Below are 19,647 nucleotides of genomic sequence, written 5' to 3' on the forward strand. Positions count from 1 at the left end.
CTGGAGGCGCGAGCCGAGCCGGGGAGGTTGCGGGTGTGGTGGCTTGTGGGATCGTTCGTCGTCGGAGGTGGTGGGGCTCCATCATGGCGGCTTCCATTTCAGGCTATACCTTCAGTTCGGTCTGTTATTACAGCGCCAACAGCAGCGCCGATCACGTAAGTATTTCGGCCTGCTGGCGGTTTTATCCTCATGGAGGAGTCGGGGAAGGGAGGGGGTTTCTCTCCCCCTCCACTCATCCCACCCCGTCTTCCCGGTTCTGGGCGGGAGGGAAGGCTCGAGAAAAGAGGGAGATCCTCAAAGAAGAAACCAGTCTGACAAAAAGGGACCGGGAGGAGGAGGAGGAATGAAGGGCGACCCCTGAAGGACCGAGGTGGCGGTGGGACGAAAGAAGGGGAGGACCCACGGGAGGGAGGGAGGGGCCGTGGAAAGAGAAAGTGGTCGAGGGGGGTTCTGAAAATAAAGTATTTGGAGGTGGGGTCGCCGAAAAAACATTAGGTTGCCTGTGTGGACCAGCGCTGTTGGTTAATGGGGCACCTGTGGAGCTGTCGTATGAAGGGGGGACCGTTAGTTGGCAGGCAGGCAGGCTAATATGTAAGCAGATTGGTGAAATCTAGACTGTGGACAGCCCAGGGATTGCTATCTCAGCAAGATTACAGATTACATTGAGGAAGTAGTTCTTGCAGCTGCCATATCACTTCAGCTTTGGGAGGGAAAAAAAAAACCAGCCCGTTTTCATCAGAGAGAGGGTAGAAACTTTAGAAATCACAGTTGCGTCGTACAGGTAAGTAGTCCTTGACTTACATCAGTTGGTTTAGTGACCGTTGGAAGTTACGATGGCACTGGAAAAAAATGCGACTTAACGACCGTTTTTCACAATTACGACCTTTGCGAGCATCCCCACGGTCAGGTGATCAAAATTCAGACGCTTGCCAACTGACTCATATTTATGACGGTTGCACTGTCCTGGGGTCATGGGATCCCCTTTTGCTACCTTCTGACAAGCAAAGTCAATGGGGAAGCCAGATTCGCTTAACAGCCGGGTTACTAACTTACCAACTGTAATGATTCACTTAACAACTGTGGCAAGAAAGGTGGTAAAATGGGGTGAAACTCATTTAACAAATATCTCACTTAACAACAGAAATTGTGGGCTCAGTTGTGATCATAAGTCGAGGACTACCTGTATATCTTGAGTAACTATGGTTGTATGATTAGATGCCCCTATGTATGTTATTATAGATGTGTGTTTTAAAACGTAAAGGGTGGACCTGCTATGGTCAGGCGGGGCACGTACTCTTTATGGCCTGTTCCTATTTGATATCAGTTGGTTATTAGAGTGAGGGTTGTGACAAAAATCTTGGAGAAATGAAAACAGATCAGTAAACTTTTACATTGGTATTATAATTGCATTTCTTTTAATACTCCAGTGAATAATAGTATTATGTATATTTTTACACGTATTCAAGTTCATCATTCCTATAACATTCATAAATATTATTTTCTATAAGATAAGCTTTGGAGATACTCAAATCATCCTGGTCATGGTTGTCCTAAAGGTAATTTTTCCACAAGGCAACTGGACTTTCTTGGTTTTTTTCCTTCTCATCCAAGAAGCATCTTTTGTTCTGACTTTGAGGGACTTTGGGGAAAGATATGCAAGTAATACATTGCAGTATAATTCTAGACTACATGATTCTTTACTAACGTCTGTTTAGAACATTAAATATTGTATTGCTGTATATTTATTTATGTATTTGTAGATATGTATTTATCTACTGTATCCTAAATACTATAATATTAGGTGCTTATTTAGAAAGTACCTGATGTTCTCATCCATCTGCCACTGTATTATCCAAATTCATTATTCTTATTCAACTGAAATAGAAAAATTTGCATATATCATATTTCTGTTGCACGCTTACAGAAATAGTAACACTTCATACCATTTTTATACAAACTGGAAACTATCCGTTTACTATGTTAAACAGGAACATTCAAAGGGGGGGAGAGACAAAAATCAATATGCTTGGATGCTAGGATATGTTTGTACAAACTTCTGATTTCTGCAATGCTTGGTTTGATTTAACTAAGTTAAAACAGCATATTTAAGATGATAGCACATAACCTTTTTGGAAGAACGGGTAAGAAGACAAGAAATTTGTAAGCAAGAGATTATTGTTGTTTGAAGGATAACTACAACTAACAAAATCTGTAGGATAATGTTAATGGTATCTTTATATTGTTTCTAAAGGCAATCCTTTTATGTACCAGTTATTTATATGATTTATTTCCACCTAAACCCAATGGGAACCTAAATGTGTTAACGGATACTAAAATATAAAACAAAAATAACCACAAAAAACTGGTATTATGCTGCATGAGGAAGAATTGGTTAGACATATAAAAGAGAAAGGTCCAAATATTTCAGTGTAATGAAGATGAAAAACTTACAAGGAGGAGGGAGGGGTTCAAGTTTTATATAAGTTTTATATTAAGGGGGGTTTCTTTTTACCTGATATAAGTATATTGTGTGGAAGTCCGGGGGGAGGGGAGGGTTAGGGAGGTTGGGAAGTTCGGGGTGGGTTGAGGGGGGGGGGAAAGGGGTGAAAATGTAATTGTAAAACTTTTGCAATAAAAAAAAAATAACCACAATACAAAGCATTAGACTAATAAGGTGTTGATAACTACACAACTAATTCACAGAGATGTTCTGGAAAAGCAGTGTAGAAAGTTAGCGCCCACCCCTCTCTTTAATATTAGGAAATATTAAAAAGGCAGAATATTATATTTCCCTGGATTAGAAAAGGAGAAATGTGTTTTTAAAGACAAAGAGCAGCTCCCTACAGCTCCCTGCCCCCTGCAGATATTTGGTGTCCATTGAGCAGAACTGGGCCAGCCTACCTACAAGACAATTAGACCTTCAGGGTTGTTGGATTAAGACATGACCCTCAGGACATAATAGGATTAGCCATCTGCCCATCTAGCAGTAGGGCTCACTGCATTTCAAAATTTCCTAAGGACATTGCATCACCCAGCAAGGTTCAACCAAACGTATCTCAGACAACCTCAGCTATCACCCCTGCATCACCCCATTGGAGTCTGACAGCAGGCAATAGAATACATATTCTTGCACAGGAACAGGAAGCTCAAGTTCAAAGCCCAAGAGAGGGTATTTGTTTGTTTGTTTATTTGTTTATTAGATTTGTATACCGCCCTACTCCTGAAGGACTATAAATACCTCTCACTCTCCACTCCATGTGTTCAGCTGCCCAGGACCTCAAACCTATGTGGTCCTGTTCACCAATAAACCATCGTTCCAATCAGCCCCCATGTTTCCAGTGTCTTTCTCCTGAGAGCTCCCAGGAGTGTCCAAGAATGGGACGAGACAACCTATTCTTGGACACTCCTGGAGCTACTCAGAGAAAGGGCGTATCAGGTAGGACCAACGCCCCTTTCTTCCAACAGCAGCTTATTACCAATTTCTAGAAAGCCATGAAAGTGGGGACCATGCCAAAAAGCATGTTTGTATTTTTCCCTTTGATATTTATGAAATCAGTTTGTTTCTCTACTGCAGGGGTGTCAAACTCGTGTTGTCATGTCATGTGACATATTACAAATTTACCCCCTTCACTAAAATGTGAGTGGGCATGGCCAGTGCGTGCCACATCCAGGCCATGGGCCGGAAGTTTGACATCGCTGCTCTACTGGGTCATAATAACATGTTATAGATACAATAACATATATCATTTATAATTATTTACATTTAAAACAATCCAGGAAAATGAAGTAGCAGTCAGTCGTATTCTAATTAAATAGTTGAAATAGTTCACAAATAGCAACATTCAGATTAGTAGTATTAGCTGTAGTAAGCCTCAGTCCTGATCCTCCAGTAGGGTTGTAAGGAAATCATTTCATTGTTCATTAGCCTTCCTGGTTAATAAAGGAGCCAGTGAAGAGAATGGAAGTTAGATCAGGGCTGTAGTCAACAACTTTGGAGTGAAGGAGACATGCCAGAGGCCTTTAAAAAGGTATCAATTCCCCCATTCCTCAGGAGGCTGGGTAGATCTAATAAAATTTGACAACTATAGTAGTCCTCAATTTACAACCATTTATTTAGTGACAGTTCAAAGTTACAATGGTATTAAAAAAAATGACTTGAACCGTTCTTCACATTTTCAACCATTATAGCATCCCGATGTTTACCTGATCAAAATTCAGATGCTTGACAACTGGCTCATATTTATAACAATTGCGGTGTTCTGTGATCACCTTTTTGCAACCTTCTGACAAGTAAATTCAATGTGGAAACCAGATTCACTTAACCCTGTTACTAACTTAACAACTGCAGTGATTCACTCAACAATTATGGCAAAAGTCATAAAATGGGGCAAAATTCACTCAACAACTGTTTCACTTAGCAACCAAAATTTTGGCCTCAATTGTCATAAATCAAGGACTATACTGCTCTATTCCCTTTCATGAGGTAGAAGCTCATGAAACAGTATTGGACATCTTTGTCCTCCTAGATCTCTTGGCACCTTTCAGTACTGCTAATCACAATATCCTTCCAGACCACAACTGGGAATCATTTTATTCCTAACTGACCAGGTGATTCCAGTTAGTTGTAGGTAGAGGATCAGATTCACAGGCCTTTTGATATGGAATGCCTCAGGATTCACTTCTTTCCCAATCCTATTTAACTTTAACATGAAACTTCTGGGAGAGTCATCTATCAATTTAGACTGAGCTATCATCAATATGCAGAATTGGGCGCCCATTGAACAATACAGTGGAAGTCATGACTTAATGCCTAGAAGCTTTCAGGGCCTGGATAGGGAAAGCCAGGCTCAAACTAAACCCAAACAAGATGGAGTAGCTGTAGATTTGGATGTCATCTGACTCCAAGGTCTTTTTCTTTTCTTTTTTACTCTTGATGGGGCTGTCTTCCCCCAAAAGAGCAAAGTCACAATTTGGAAATGCCTCCTAGATTCAGAGTTCTTGCTTGAAAAATAAGTAGAGACTGTCTAGGAGATTCATAGCTTTTAGTATACCAGTTGGCAACCTTAACTGATAGTCACTCATGTCTGTTGTCACACTGATTAAATTAGATCTCTATTTGTGTCTGCTCTTGAAGACCCACCTGGAAACTTCAATTACTATAATCCAGGACACAATGGCATGCATGCTGATCACCAATAGATTTCTAAGTTCAATTCAAATCTTAGTCATTCAGTTTTTATTTATGGGCCATCAATCTAGTGAGTGTCGGCCCTTAGCAACTATGTAGGGTTATTTTATTTTTTTTTGCCCAGGATATTCTGTCCCTATTCTGGTCCTTCAGACAATGACTTTGTTATGTCTTTAAAGTAATCACCTGTCTCTAGCATCGTCCTAAATTGCTGTTATCAAACAAATGTCTGCTTGCTTTAACTGAACTTATATGGGTTAGGTTCTGATTATCTTAGGGATTCCCTTTCCCCAACACTTTCTGCTTGTCGGAACAAGAAGCGTGGAATGGAATGGAAGAATGACTTCGAAAGGGGGGTGTGTGGCAAGGGAACAATTGGATAAAAGGAGGAGGAGCCCACTACTGAGTAACAGGCAGAGAAAGAAACTTAGAGAGGATCCACCCTAAGTTATCAGCCAGTAAAATAAGATGGCAAAAGAGTTGTACTTTCAGACTTATAAAATTCTGTTAATGTAGCTTTATAATATAGTAGAATTAGTTCATCCTGTGTTTCTTTTTCTGGTCTACTTGGGAAGCTGACAAGAGTCCCTGCTCTGACTCCTCACTAGTCAAGAGAGTTTGCGGGTAAGGACTAGGGAGGGCAACACCAAGTGCTCTTTTTAAAAGTTTTCTTCCTTGGAAATATGTTGTGTCTTGAGCCAAGGATAGTTCCTACCCTCATGGCCTTCTGGAAGCAGGTGAACATAGGGGTTTCCTTCAGGGATTAATTATAAGCACCATCATCACTTTCAGTAAAGATAAAAATACTTTTAGCATTGTTGTAAATGGAAACTTAACTAGATTGCTATTTTAATTACTTTATTAGTTTTTTTATATTTATTTTATTTATTTTATTTTATTCAATTTGTATACCGCCCTTCTCCTAGTGGGTATTAAGTTCTGTAAGTTGCTTGGAGTCTTTAGGGTTTCAGGTGGTTGACAAGTTCCACCCAGAGTCTCTTGCTCATGAGATGGGTGACTCTATAAATTAGATATATAACTTTTATGTGCCATGTGTTATGCCCAAGAAGGGGAGTACAATAGTGTTTTGAATGAATATTTATTACAGTTAAGACCAGAGTTAGATGGTACAACTGAAAACAATTTAAAAAGTGATACAAATAATTGTAATACTTGAGATAAAATATGTTAGTTATGATTTTATATATATATTTGACTTTCAGTTGCTGCACAGTATTTTGCTACAATCTGGGTTCTGCTTGAAGCTAAAGGACACACTGATGAATGCTGTTTTCTGTATTCCACTTGACAAAATACTAGTTGACAATGGAAAGAAATTATGTTTATCCTCTGGAGAGTTGCAAATTATAATTTAGTTGTATTGCTTAGAAACCTCACCTGCCAAATTTGTATTGTTGTACTGCTAGAAGAATACAGTTTTATTCTTGGTTTGCTAGAAAGGAAAGGTTTGTTAATGCAGATAATTTTGGATAAGCAAAATATAGTGAATGATGATATTGATAAGTCAAATTAGCCATTAAAACAGCTAATGTGGAAATTTATTGTTATATGCAGATAATGCAAAATATATTTTCACACTTATGTCTGTGATTTGCTGTTTCATATGCTTTTCTGTAAGAATCAGGGTCTCCTGCTTCTCCTACATGAATGTTTTTGATTTTTTTATTCAAAACAGAATAGAATTATTTAGAATAAAACAATTATTTGCAACCCCTAATTTAAGTGAAAAACTAGATACATTATAGTGATTAAAATAGAAGGGGGGGGAAGAAAATTGATCCATATAGTATCTATTAGTAACAAGATAAAATTAATTCAATCCTTTATCATTAGATCTGCTTTATTTGGAAATATATTGCTTCATCTCATTTTTACAACAAATCTTTGTTCAAGTGGCATATTTTGAATCCATTCTTTAACACCAGTAGGGCAATATTCTTTCTATTTGCATAAAATTATCCTCTTTGCAATGCATCAGACTCAGTAGAGCCAAAGCTCTTCATGAGATGACATATTGCATGTTTTAGGAATATAGTTCAACATCATGTTAAGATTCTTAACTATATTTCTAAAATTATGTAATTTTTTTTATAGTTCTTATATTCTATTTATTAAATATATACATATCCTTGCAATATCAAATCCTACCTTTCCTGTGTCCTATCAATGTTGTAGCATTTGGCTGAATGCTAAGCAGAGAGTATATAGCTCTATACACTTCAGAATTCATCCTGCTGCTTTTATCAGCAGTCAGGTCAACAATAAGCAACCAGTGTCCTGATTCCATTGGCAGCTATATATGGCCATGCCGTAACACTGCCTCCACCATGTTTGACAGATCATGAGCTGTGCCTTTCCTTCTCTACCCTTTCCTCTTCCCATCATTCTGGCACAAATTAATCTTGATTTCATCAGTCCAAAGAATCTTATTCCAGAACCGGGCAAGGCTTTTTTCTAGGTTTTCTAACAAAGTCTAATCTGTCCTTTCTGTACTTGAGTGTTAACAGTGGTTTGTACCTTGTTGTGAAACCTCTGAATTTACATTCATGAAGCTCTCTGGGGGAAAACATCACGAAACGTCACGTGATGGCAATGTGATGCCGCGAGTTTGAAATCCGCATTTTGACCACTCCCAATGTTTTTGCTATTTCTCTTATTTTGCTTTTTCAGCCTAATGAAGTACTCTTTCATTTGTATAGACTCTTCTTTGGACTTCATGATGAGTATTCCAATGAACAGCTACCAAATGCAAATGTAACACTCAGAACCAACTGCACAGCTTTCTGGAACTGGCCTTAAAACTGCTTGTAGCCACTTGCCCCACTATTTATGAGCTACCAAAAGGGGTCTGGGTATATTAAAATGGCTGTAATTTTTAGTTCATAGTTACTGTCACTTTTGCAAACCTCTTGAATTAAAGCTGAAGGTCTTTGATTCGTTTCCATCTTCTGTGTTTCATTTCAAATTCAATTAATTTCAAATGTGGTATATGGAGGCCAAATGCCAAAAAACGTAGCATTATCCCAATATATACAAACTTGACTATGTGGACTGAGACTATTTTTCTATAAAAAATAGAGAACAAATTTGAAAACAAATTAATATTTAAGGATATCTTCTAAGAAACTTTCAGCTGGTTTTATCCTTCATACTTTTAAACAACATTCATGCATTTTATTAAATGCATTTAATAATAACTATTAAACTATTAGTTTAATAGTTAATAGGTTGTCTTTGTTAAATGTTGTGTTTCTTAATATGAGAAGTGAACTTGAACTTGAGTAGTTTTTCCACTTTGAAAACTGGTAAACATTTGACCAATGGTAAACATTTGACCAAACTGAATAAATAAGCTTTGCCATCTTAAATGGTAATAAGTTACCAGTGTTATAACTTTTATAGTATAGTTTAAAAGTATTTCACATGTTAAAGTAAGCTTCATATATTTATCAGTAATAACAGATTTGAAAATCTTATTACCGGGGGGGGGGGGGAATGGCATTGCTATATCAGTTTGGGAGTGCAATGCTGGCTTAATTTGTCCAGTAGTAAATCAACAGCAAGTAATTTATAGATGTTCATATTTAGACACTTGTATGTCTTAGCTGCATTATGATCTTGCCTGTTTTGTGTGGTTTGCCTTTTAACTTTTTTTTATGGTTACAAAGGAAGAGAATACGTGTAACTTTTAAACTTGGTTTTATCTCTGTGTAGATAATCTTGGTTGGATTAGTTAGAAGACTTCCAAGGTCCTTCCAAATCCATTCTGATTGATAGATTTTTCTTTATTTTAAGTGGAATTGGGGTCATAAATTCTGCTTGGATGTTTAGCTTCACAAACAACTAATAGTACAAGTTTTATGTCTTTAAAAATGAATAAAATATATGTACCTGACCTTTTTTATTTAAACTCTGTTGAAAACTGTTGAGATTCTGTTGGAGGTTAGTTACATCCATAATGCTTCCTGCAACTTCAAAATCTGCTCTAGGCACTCCATTAATTTTTCAGAATGTGAGGTTTAGAGAATCATCTCATATCACAGTTTTTTCATACTTGGATGGACTGAATTATGTCCACCCCAAGGGGAACGGACCTGGATCTGCTGATTTATGCCTTTTAACTTTTATATTAATTCCTATTGCTATGATGTTAAATTTTCATCATAGGTGAAAGAAAGGTAAATACCATTTTTAATTTTGTGAAGCTATAAAAAGTGCATAAGGAAATGAATTCAGTTTCTATTTTTCTACCTTTAATCGAAATATTTTTCTTTTTACAGGAAGGGTTTTTATTAGGAGAGGTAAGACAAGAGGAGACATTCAGTATTAGTGACTCTCAGATTAGCAACACAGAATTTCTCCAAGTAATTGGTAAGCGTTATTAAATTTCTCTCTAACAATTCAGTGTAATATTGTATTTATTTAGATTATATGATTGTAGATTGCATGTTTACTTACTTATTTGTTCAGTTTGTATATCTACCCATCTTGCATAAGCGATTTTAGATGGCTTGCACAATTAAACATTTGATTTTGGATTTTCTGATTACAAAGTCAAGTTGATGTGAGTCCAGAAAGTATTTTGGCAGGAGGCGAGTAATGTTATTTGATTTATTTTGTTGAGTACAGTTTATATGGTCTCTGATTTTTAACATATGCAGAGTCATGAATATGACTAAGTATACTCAAGTACACACAATTATTCCAGGTTAACAGATCCATGGGGCATTGAACATTAAATTTGAAAGGGATTATTTTGACTTTTTCTGCAAAAGTGGAGGACGAAGTAGAAATGTCAGTGCCTCTCTTATCCAGCTTTGTTTAAAATTGAGTCAGAATTGTTTGTATTTTGTAAAGGCTTTTGCCATATTTTCGGAGACACAGACTTAAGAGATGCCAAATTGTTATAAATAGATTTTCAAAAGTCCACATTTGATGGAAAGTTTAGAGCCATAAAATGCTGTCTTACCTCTCCTGTTGGAAGAAAGAACAGCTTCTCTACAACTGTGGTTCTTCTGTTCTACCTACCCCCCCATTCTATTTTCAATTTACTTGTTATTGTTTGCAGGGCCAATAGTTCACATAATCCTAGTAGGTGTGCTTTCAACTTCAGGAGGTGGTCTTTTGTAGAGATAGTTCTCCCCCATATCTGCCCTAAGTGGGACTGTGGTTCCTAGCACATTCTGACAGATAATTTGAAATTATGAATCGGTTCCTAAAGCAAATACATTGCATTAAAGATTTGGCAACATATCTACTTTGCTTGATTATCTTTAGAGGAATTTCATGTTCTCTTTCCACAGCAATTACTCATTTAAATAATCAGTTGTAGAAATAATCAGTTTTGTGGGCAGGCAATAGCAATGAAGTCTTTATTTAATACATTCATTTTGAGAAGTGATTAAGTCTGCTAAAGTTGCCCAATTACGTTCCGCAGGAATTCTTAATAAATTATTATTATTATTATTATTATTATTATTATTATTATTATTATTATTATTATTATTATTATTATTATTTTATTTCTATACCGCCCTTCTCCTGAAGGACTCAGGGCGGTGTATAGCCAATTTAAAAACACAAGACAACAATGATTAAAAATTAAAATAATTAAATAGATTTGGCCCGGTTTAAAATCCCGAAAATTTAAAATACCCCAATTTAAAATTATTATGTTGATAGCCCGGCCTGGCGGAACAACAGGGTCTTCAGTGCGCAGCGAAACACCCAGAGGTCGGAGATCTTACATATTTCCGGGGGCAGTTCATTCCACACAGGGCTGGGCTCCCACAGAGAAGGCCCTCCCCCTGGGTGTTGCCAGCCGACATAACTTGGCTGATGGCACCCTGAGGAGACCCTCTCTGTGGGAGCTAACTGGCCGGTGGGAGGCTATTGGTGGCAGAAGTCGGTCTGTGAAATCATCACTCTGTGAAAAGTGAAGTATTTGCTGATTGTGTGAACCTGGAACTATTTATATGGGCTAGGGTTATATTGCTTTAAATTATTTTTAGAGTGTTTCTCTTTCCTTAGAGTAATATAAATGTGTTGGTTTTTTTTTTCCAGAAATCCATAATCATGAGCCTTGTTCCAAACTCTTTAGGTAGGTTACTTCTATCACATACTTTTATTCCCTTTACCAGTCGTCATTGGGCTAAATTCAACAGTGTAACAAAATGGGTCAAGCATCTGAATGGAACTGAGGAGACCTAGGTGCTCATTCAACTATAGTATTCAGTAGTTAATTTTGGACTAGTAATTAATTCTCCTCAGTTTCTCAGAGTTCCTATTTGAGGAAATAAAATGATTTGTTTTGAGCCTTTATTACACAGGTGCAAAGTAAATGAACTATCATAATAATAAAAAATACAGTTCCATATGTTATTAGAGATCAGGAGCTGCCAGTTAATTTATTTTATTTATTACATTTTTATGCCACCCATCTCCCCTCTAATGTGCTAAACAGGGCTGTATCTTCTGAAGTTATCTGGATCCTTCTTCCTGTCTCCAGTGTTCTGTTTGTTTATTGAGAAAGATCTTTGAGAAACTGGTGGCAGCTCAGCTTTAGATGGTCGAGCAAAATCTGAATCCTTGCCATCAGAATTCAGACTAATGAGAGATTGAAATGACATTGGTTCTCTTGTGGATGACTTTTATCAGGATCTGGGTAAAAATTTCTTGATTCTGTTAGCCCTTTTGGTGCCCTTCAGTACCATTGATCATTGTACTGGACTGCTTGTAAGGATTGGTAGTTATCCTTGACTTTAAAGGGCAACTTCGAAGCCCCTACACTTTGAAACTCTTTGTCTAGAAAGATTCTTAAAGCCTCTTCTTCATGCTATTTAGAAGAACTCTCTGTTACAATACCTGCCCTTTGGAATACCATCCCACAAGTTATAACCCTCAACCCAGCTTCAAAGTTCTCTGAAAACCAGGGTGTTTCTCCATCTATGTGTTTAATTCTCTTAAATGGTTATTTTTCTTCCACTGTTTGAGATTTTTTAGAAAAACAACTATTGTATGAATTTTTATTGTGTGCCATTCAGTGTTGGGCAGTGTTATACATTTCTAATGTACATATAAATAAATAAGACCATTGAAGACAAGTTTTATTTCAAAAGACATTCAATCTGAAGTGCTGTTAGTTGTAATTTGGAGGAAGATTTGTTTATTTATTTTGGGGAGGGGTTGTTTTTATAATTTTTCTTGTGGTGTAACCTGTCCATAACAATGGGGTATAAAAACTGAAAAATAATTATCTAATTAATAAGATATATCCTTAAATATATGAATTCAGAGAATGTATAATTGTGATGTTTCATCTGTTCTTTCATTCAAGATTATACTGCATTAATAAAAAATCATCTCTAAATTCATCTACTTTAAAAAGCTTATTTAAAAATAACTCTCAGAAATACCCGATGAATTATTTTCTTTGACCTTATTTATACCGTGAACAAAATAATAATACATTGTCTAGCTGAGACATTTTCAATTAATTAAACAGGTATTTTATAAAGTAAATGATCCTTCATTTCTCTGAATAAAGGCCATAATCATAATAATATTAATATGATGCTTTGCATATTAAGAGTATACATGTTGCAAGCTGAAGTGGGATAAATTGTTAAAAACATGCTCCATTAAACTGGGATTTTTCCTAATAATATAAATTTCTCTGAATCAGAAAACAATTTGTATCATGTGAACAGAAGTTATTAAGAGGCAGGAATATTTTCCAGTGCTCCACATGTATCAAGAGTTGCTTGATCTGATATATTCCTGTTTTTTTGTTGTTGTTTTTTTGATAAGAGCATTTCTTTGATACATTATTTGTATACTATATGTATTGTTGTGGAATTCTGCTGAATATTCAGACTAAGCATTTTTTTTAATAGGGGCATGTCTTCTCTAACCTTTTATGTATTGCATAAACCTCTGTACAGTTTGGAACACAGAAGAGTTAGTGAGGAATAGCTTATTCAACATCTATGTTTTGCTTCACAACACTTCGCTGTGATTAAATGTATAATCTAAACTTCTGTTTTGTTCTTTTTTAAAAGTTTTTATGATTATGCAGGCAAAGTCAATGAAGAGAATTTGGACAGAATTCTTAAAAATCGGAGAAAAGTAAGCTTACATATTTTCAGTTCCATTTGCATTCATATTTATTCTCTTGTATAAGAAGGAAAAGTTAATTATAGCTTTTAGAAGGTGTTACTTTAGACGGAACATTTCCAAAATGTTCCAGTAGAGGTAGTCCTTAACTTACAACTTGGTGACCATTTGAAGTTATGGATTATATGCTGCTGAGCATCTCAGTTGTTTTGAGTTAGGTGACTATTCTAAATCTGATACATGAATAAAATCATTGTAGAGTTACAAAATTGAAAAGAGCAATTTCAGTTGTTGAATTCAACTATAGGGAGCTATGATGGTGATGATCTTGCAGTAACCATCCAAAAGCTAATAGCAAGAAGCCAATAACAGGCAGACTTGCAAGATACTGTTACTAGCCTTTTTCAATAAAATATAATTCTAGTCTTCCTGTGGAATTAGTTTCCTAATCTAGTCTACTTTATGATGCCAACCCCCAGCTCAGTCAAGAATTAAAGCATCAATGAGCTATGGTTGTTTAAGTTGTTACTTGAACATGTACAGTAAAGGGGAAACTACCACCTCTCTACATAATTGGTTTTACTGTTAAACAGCATCCAGGAATTTTTTTCTAATACTTAATTGGGATCTGCTTTCCCGTAACCTAAATCCATTACTCTCTATCCCCTTACTCTCGTATGTGCACAGGTCTTGACTTCTTTGTTAAATCCTTTCAATCATTTGAAAAATGCTGCTATCTGTTTCCCCCAAGGCAAAATATACCCAATTTCTCTTCACATAACTTAATGTCTAGTTTCCAGGATCATTTGTGCCTTTCTCTGAATCTGTTCCAGTTTTTCTGAATTCTTCCTAAAGTTATTCACCCAAAATAGTACATAAGATGGTGATTTATCGAAGCAGAATAATAGGGAACTATTACTTCCAGTGAATGGATGCTGTACTGCTTGATACAGCCTAAATAGCATTTACGGTATCTTTTTTTGCAACCACATCATATTGCTAGTGAAGCGCTTTGCATTTGCAGTTATAAAATGTAATCTATTATTTTCATCACATTTGTCTATTTTATTAAGATCATTTCTAATTTTATTTCTTTTTGTTAAGGTATTAGCTATCCATTTTGTGTCATCTGCAAATATAATTATTCCTTCCAGTTCTTTACCCAAATCATTAGTAACAATAGTAAGGGCAATCTAGGACTGATCCTTGTGGCATCTCACATGGTATCTCTTCCCAATTTCTGAGTACATTGAATATGATTTTGATTTAATAATCTTGCAATCCAGCCCACACTTAACTATGTGGTACTTTGTCTTGATGTTTTACTGACATCAAGATATACTATGTATCAAGCATGATATGGCAAGATTTGTTCACAACAAATCCACACTCATTTCTGATACTTCCCTCATCATTTTCAATTTAATTACAGGCTGATCTTTTTATTGTCTTCTATGGAATTCTTTTAAGTATTACATTTGACTGGTCTTCAACTTGCTGACTTTCTGTTTCTCATATATTGAAAACAGAAATAAGGATCTGATGTACTGATTCTTATGTGTACTATTAGGCTTAACCCTAACACTAAGCCTTTTATTTTAAATCTTTATACAGATGCCATTTTTTAAAATTACTTTAAACATATACCCTTAGTTTGATTCATTTTGAACCTCTGCTTTACTAACACCAGATGTCTGTGGAGATTCTCAATCAACCAAGTCATGGTTGTCCCAAAGGTGCTTTTTCTTGTTTGTTTGGGTTTGTTTTTGTTTTTTTTTGCTTGAAAATGTTCCATTTCTCACCAATTTTTCAGATGAACTGAAGAAGCTTCTTCGATGAGAAGCAGAATGTTTTCAAGGAAAAAAAAAAAAAAAACAAAGTCAAGTTGCCTATCGGATTACTAACAACAGCTTTACATTTCTGAGCTACTTGCCTGTACTTTTTTGTATGTGATCCTGGCCTCTTTCCATTTACTGCATGTATCCATTGTTTTGTTTTGTTTTTTCAGTTGGGTCTTCTGTTGACCTTGTTCTTCTCTGCTGGCATTGTTTGCATTTGTGCTTTTAATATCTCTTCTTAAGAAGTCCAATCCATTTTTAGCATCTTTTCCTATTAGCTTCTCCTGTTCCAGGCTCCCATTGACCGAATTTATTAACCTTATTTTTGTAAGCTCAACATATATATTTGAATATGCACACTTTCATTTTAAATCGAAAACTCCAGCATTATGCAACACTTAACACTATATTGTATTGATTAGTATCAAGTCAATGTTAGCTGATTCTTTTGTGATTTCCATTCACATGTAAAGTAGGAAGTAATCAGCAAGCCAAATAGGGAATTTCCTGTAAGGACCATGTGTTGCAGAGACATATGTTACCTCAAGTCTCCTTTCACTGTAGCTTCATGCCTCATTGAATAATGTGCAATTTGATTTTTGAAGGTGTGATCCACATCTTCTATTTGGATGGAAGATAATATTAGACATCAACAATAACATTGCATTTTTTGTTTCTTTCCTTGTTATATCACAAATGCTTCCTATATTTGGGATTCTGAGAGCATGTTAACAGGTGGTACAACTTTTCTTCCTTTCTGTTGCATCTGTTGCTTCCTCAATTAATTAAATTGCATCCTTTAATTACCCTATTCTAGTCATAGAAATCATTCTTCCAGATTACCATTATACCTAATAAATCATATTTGTCTTTGATACTAACTGCCCATCTTGTTTATTTCCCATACTCTGTACATTAGCATATAAATAGTAAAAGTCATGAAATTTATGAACCATGGTTCTTTTGATTTTTCTTTGAGTGGTTGAAGAGGTTCCATTTCAGAGCATAACTATCTAAGCATAGAAACAAGTCAATTATTTTTCAAAGTTTTTTAATTTAAACTGCAACAACAAATGAACAGTTTATTTCAATCAAAAAGAATGCTGGTAAAATTGCCTGCAGCATCAAATCAAATCAAGTTTTTACTGATTTCAACTTATAAAGTAGTGGTAGATAAACTAATAAAGACAAATATGTAACTTTGGATCATTTTCCTCAATGAATGTGAACTTTTCTGACTCATTTCTTCAATTGAGTTCTCTTTATTTAGTTTTAGGACTTCTGTGGAAAACAAATCACATTTTAGGATATTGTTGCTGTTGTTATGTTGCGAAGTCGTGTCCGACCCATCACGATCACATGGGCAATGTTCTTCCAGGCTTTCCTGTCCTCTACCATCCATTTAAGCTGCTTCAGTGACTCCATCCAGCCACCTCATTCTCTGTTGTCCCCTCCTTCTTTTGCCCTCAATCATTCCCAGCATTAGGCTCTTCTCCAGTGAGTCCTTCCTTCTCATTAGGTGGCCAAAGTATTTGAGTTTCATTTTCAGGATCTGGCCTTCTAAAGAGCAGTCAGGGTTGATCTCCTTTAGGACTGACCGGTTTGATCGTCTTGCAGTCCAAGGGACTCACAGGACATATTTATGCAGAAAGATTGAAAATTCAAACAGCTTCATACTGTACCTAACACAATCAAAGCAAAGTTCTTTTTTATTACATTTGTATTTTCCCAGACCTCAAAAATATTTTCTTAAATGGCTCAGCATTCTCCTCCTCTTCCGAGTTAAACCATTACAAGATAACCTAGGGACTATAGTCAAGCAGGGTAATGAAAATCCTCTGTCTTTCATTCTGCTTTTAAATAGAGTTGAAATCCATTTTTTTTCTACAGACTTTTGGATTCTTGCCAAAAAGACATCAGTTGGTGCCCATAGGGGCTTAGTTCCTGAAATATAAGGGTTTCTTTAATATGGTACGCTTCTGCAATAACTTACTGAAGCTTACCAGGGTGAAGGTCTCAGACTTTCTTTCCCAGATCCGCTGTAATATTTTACACCTTGGCAAAGTATTGTACTTCAAGCAGCTTTATATGTGTAAAGAGCACTGCAAACGCATATTGCATAATTTTATTTTTCTCCCTGTGGTAATAGTGGCATATTGATTAATGTATTTCTTTCCCCCGATTTCTTCAAAGCTTTGTACATTTTTCCATTGCTGAAGAATGAGACATAGCGATAGCTTATAAACAAATCACATATATGTAGTTTACTCTAGAATCTAGATGCTTATAATAAATGGGAAGGGAAGGGAAGGAAAAGGAAAAGGAAAGGACTCACTGTGAGTTTCCCATAAGGAAATGCAATGGGAAGGCTGACAGAAAGTCAGAAGTTTCTATTTCTATTCTCACTTTGTCACCCCATGGTCATTCTCTTTCTCTGTCTAGGTAAGGAAATATCTCTGAAATGATGACCCAACAGGTCATGGGTTGTCTAGTAACACTTATTGTTAAGGAAGCAAACACCTTTTGTGATTAGGAGCCTCAAAAAGGCTGCTGCCATGGTCACATCTCAGTAGGCCCTGTCATATTCTAAAGTAGAGTTATAAGAACCATTAAAGCCATCTAGACAGGCTAGAAGAGTCTCCTCTCTGAATGCCCTTAAAGCATGTTGTTGCATTTAGATTAGAACAAGCAGTATGAATTTCAATTTTTGCTCGGGGTGTTAATTTTGATTTTGCTCTGCAATTATTGTATAGAAAAATTCATTTCAGTGTTAATTTGCCTTTGAATGTGTTTTTGCTGAGAGTCATTGAAAAAATGGCATTAAATAAACAAAGTATTTCAAACAGTTACAAATGCTTCATGGGTAACCATCTTTAATTATATTATTGCTTCAGTTTCAAACAGAATTTGTCATATACACTTTGAATGTATGAATATTTTTGGAATACATTTCTGTTGCAGATTTTATTTTATTTATTTTAAAAAATAATTCTGTTAATTTTTGGACATCTTTTTAAAGTTATAGTCTAGAAAAAAGCTGGTTACTGATGTCGGCCTTCCCAGGTAAATCAAATGGGAAGACAATGAGTGAGCTAAATCTCCTTTATTGTAAGGCTATGCTACCAGAATCTTGCAAGTCTGAAAGTACAAACTTCCCACCACCACTTTTAACCATCTGATCAATTAGGGCAGGTTGTTCCAAAAATTCTTTCTCTGACAAGTCCTTGGAGGCACCGCCCTCTCTTGCTTGATTGCAGCATCACTTTCCTTTGTCTCCCAAGGTCATCCTTGGGAGTTTCTGTCAGAAAATGTAATAAAATGTGTTAGTCTAAGTAGAGGCTGAACATGTTTACTTGAGGCTTCTATCTGCCAATATTTTTCATACGCAAGCCATTGTAAATAGCTTCTGCCATACGAATAGCTTCATACTGTAGTTCAGTCAATAGTACAACTATTCAATTTAAATCCTAACAGGTTCATTCATTTAAGGATCTTTAGAATACTTGACTTTGAGTTTCATGTCATAGCATGAGGGTTTACAAAAATTACATGACTTAATAGGTGCATCTAAAATTTTTATCTGAATACTATGGGATGAGGTAATATCTGTGTGCTGTGGCTCATGATAGAGAACTTTGGACTAGAAGCTCATGCTGGACCAAGAAATGGAAACTCTCACGAAGAGTTTCCTTGCCCACCAATGGCTTGTGTGGAAATTCCAACCTTTTTCTAGCAAAAATTATCTAAGCCCACTTGTTGAATCACTGGAGTTTGCTCACTATGGGACTATCCTGAAGGACGATTAGGAAGGTAGAACTTATAAAAATAAGTATGTTCTTTCTGGCCAGTCAACACTGATATAGCAAATGAATAGTAACATAGGGGCTTCACTGGTTGCCAGTTGACTTGCATGTCCAATTCAAACACTGTCCATGACTCAATTCCCTATTATCTTTGCATGTGTCTGATCTCAGTAGAATCTTCCCACCCACCCCTTACTTTCTGTGGAGTGGGTAGGCTTATGATCCCTCCTCCTTTGCAGTGGGTGCTGAGAAGCAAGCCTTCTTAGTAACAACCTCTTTGTTCTGGAATAGTTTCCCCCCCCCCTCCCATCCACTATCCCAGATTAGAATAACCCCTTAGAATGGCCATGGTGTACTAAACAGTTGTGTTTAAATAATGAAACATTACTCATTTTTTATTGCAGAATGTTATTGGATGGTATAGATTTAGAAGGAATACTCAGCAACAAATGTCATATAGAGAACACATCATCCATAAACAGCTGACACAGATTCTTGGAGTACCTGATCTTGTCTTCCTTCTCTTCAGTTTCATCTCCACCGCAAATAATTCTACACATGCTTTAGAATATGTCCTTTTTAGACCAAATCGAAGGTAAATGATTTTTATGATACAGGGGAGGGATCTAAATGAACTGTATTTTTAATAAAATAATAATTAAACACAGAAAAAAGTGAATTA

At 36.1% G+C, this 19,647-nt stretch overlaps 1 protein-coding gene across 2 annotated transcripts in view; it reads left to right on the forward strand.

The window, feature by feature from the left end:
- The first annotated feature begins 25 nt into the window (after window positions 1–25).
- Window positions 26–19,647, forward strand: part of ABRAXAS2 (abraxas 2, BRISC complex subunit) — a 28,015-nt gene continuing 8,393 nt past the window's right edge. The window contains exons 1-5 of one of the 2 annotated variants that reach the window (XM_034436411.3): window positions 26–155; window positions 9,490–9,580; window positions 11,273–11,309; window positions 13,270–13,336; window positions 19,370–19,560. In XM_034436411.3, coding sequence (XP_034292302.1) covers window positions 84–155; window positions 9,490–9,580; window positions 11,273–11,309; window positions 13,270–13,336; window positions 19,370–19,560 — 458 coding nt within the window. In that variant the 5' untranslated portion in view covers window positions 26–83. Of the gene's footprint in view, window positions 156–1,502; window positions 1,656–9,489; window positions 9,581–11,272; window positions 11,310–13,269; window positions 13,337–19,369; window positions 19,561–19,647 lie in introns of those variants that run through there. The other variant, XM_087871594.1, reaches the window with a different exon arrangement.

Source organism: Pantherophis guttatus, chromosome 6, assembly GCF_059756535.1.
Source record: "Pantherophis guttatus breed Tessera chromosome 6, ASM5975653v1, whole genome shotgun sequence".
NCBI lineage: Eukaryota > Metazoa > Chordata > Lepidosauria > Squamata > Colubridae > Pantherophis > Pantherophis guttatus.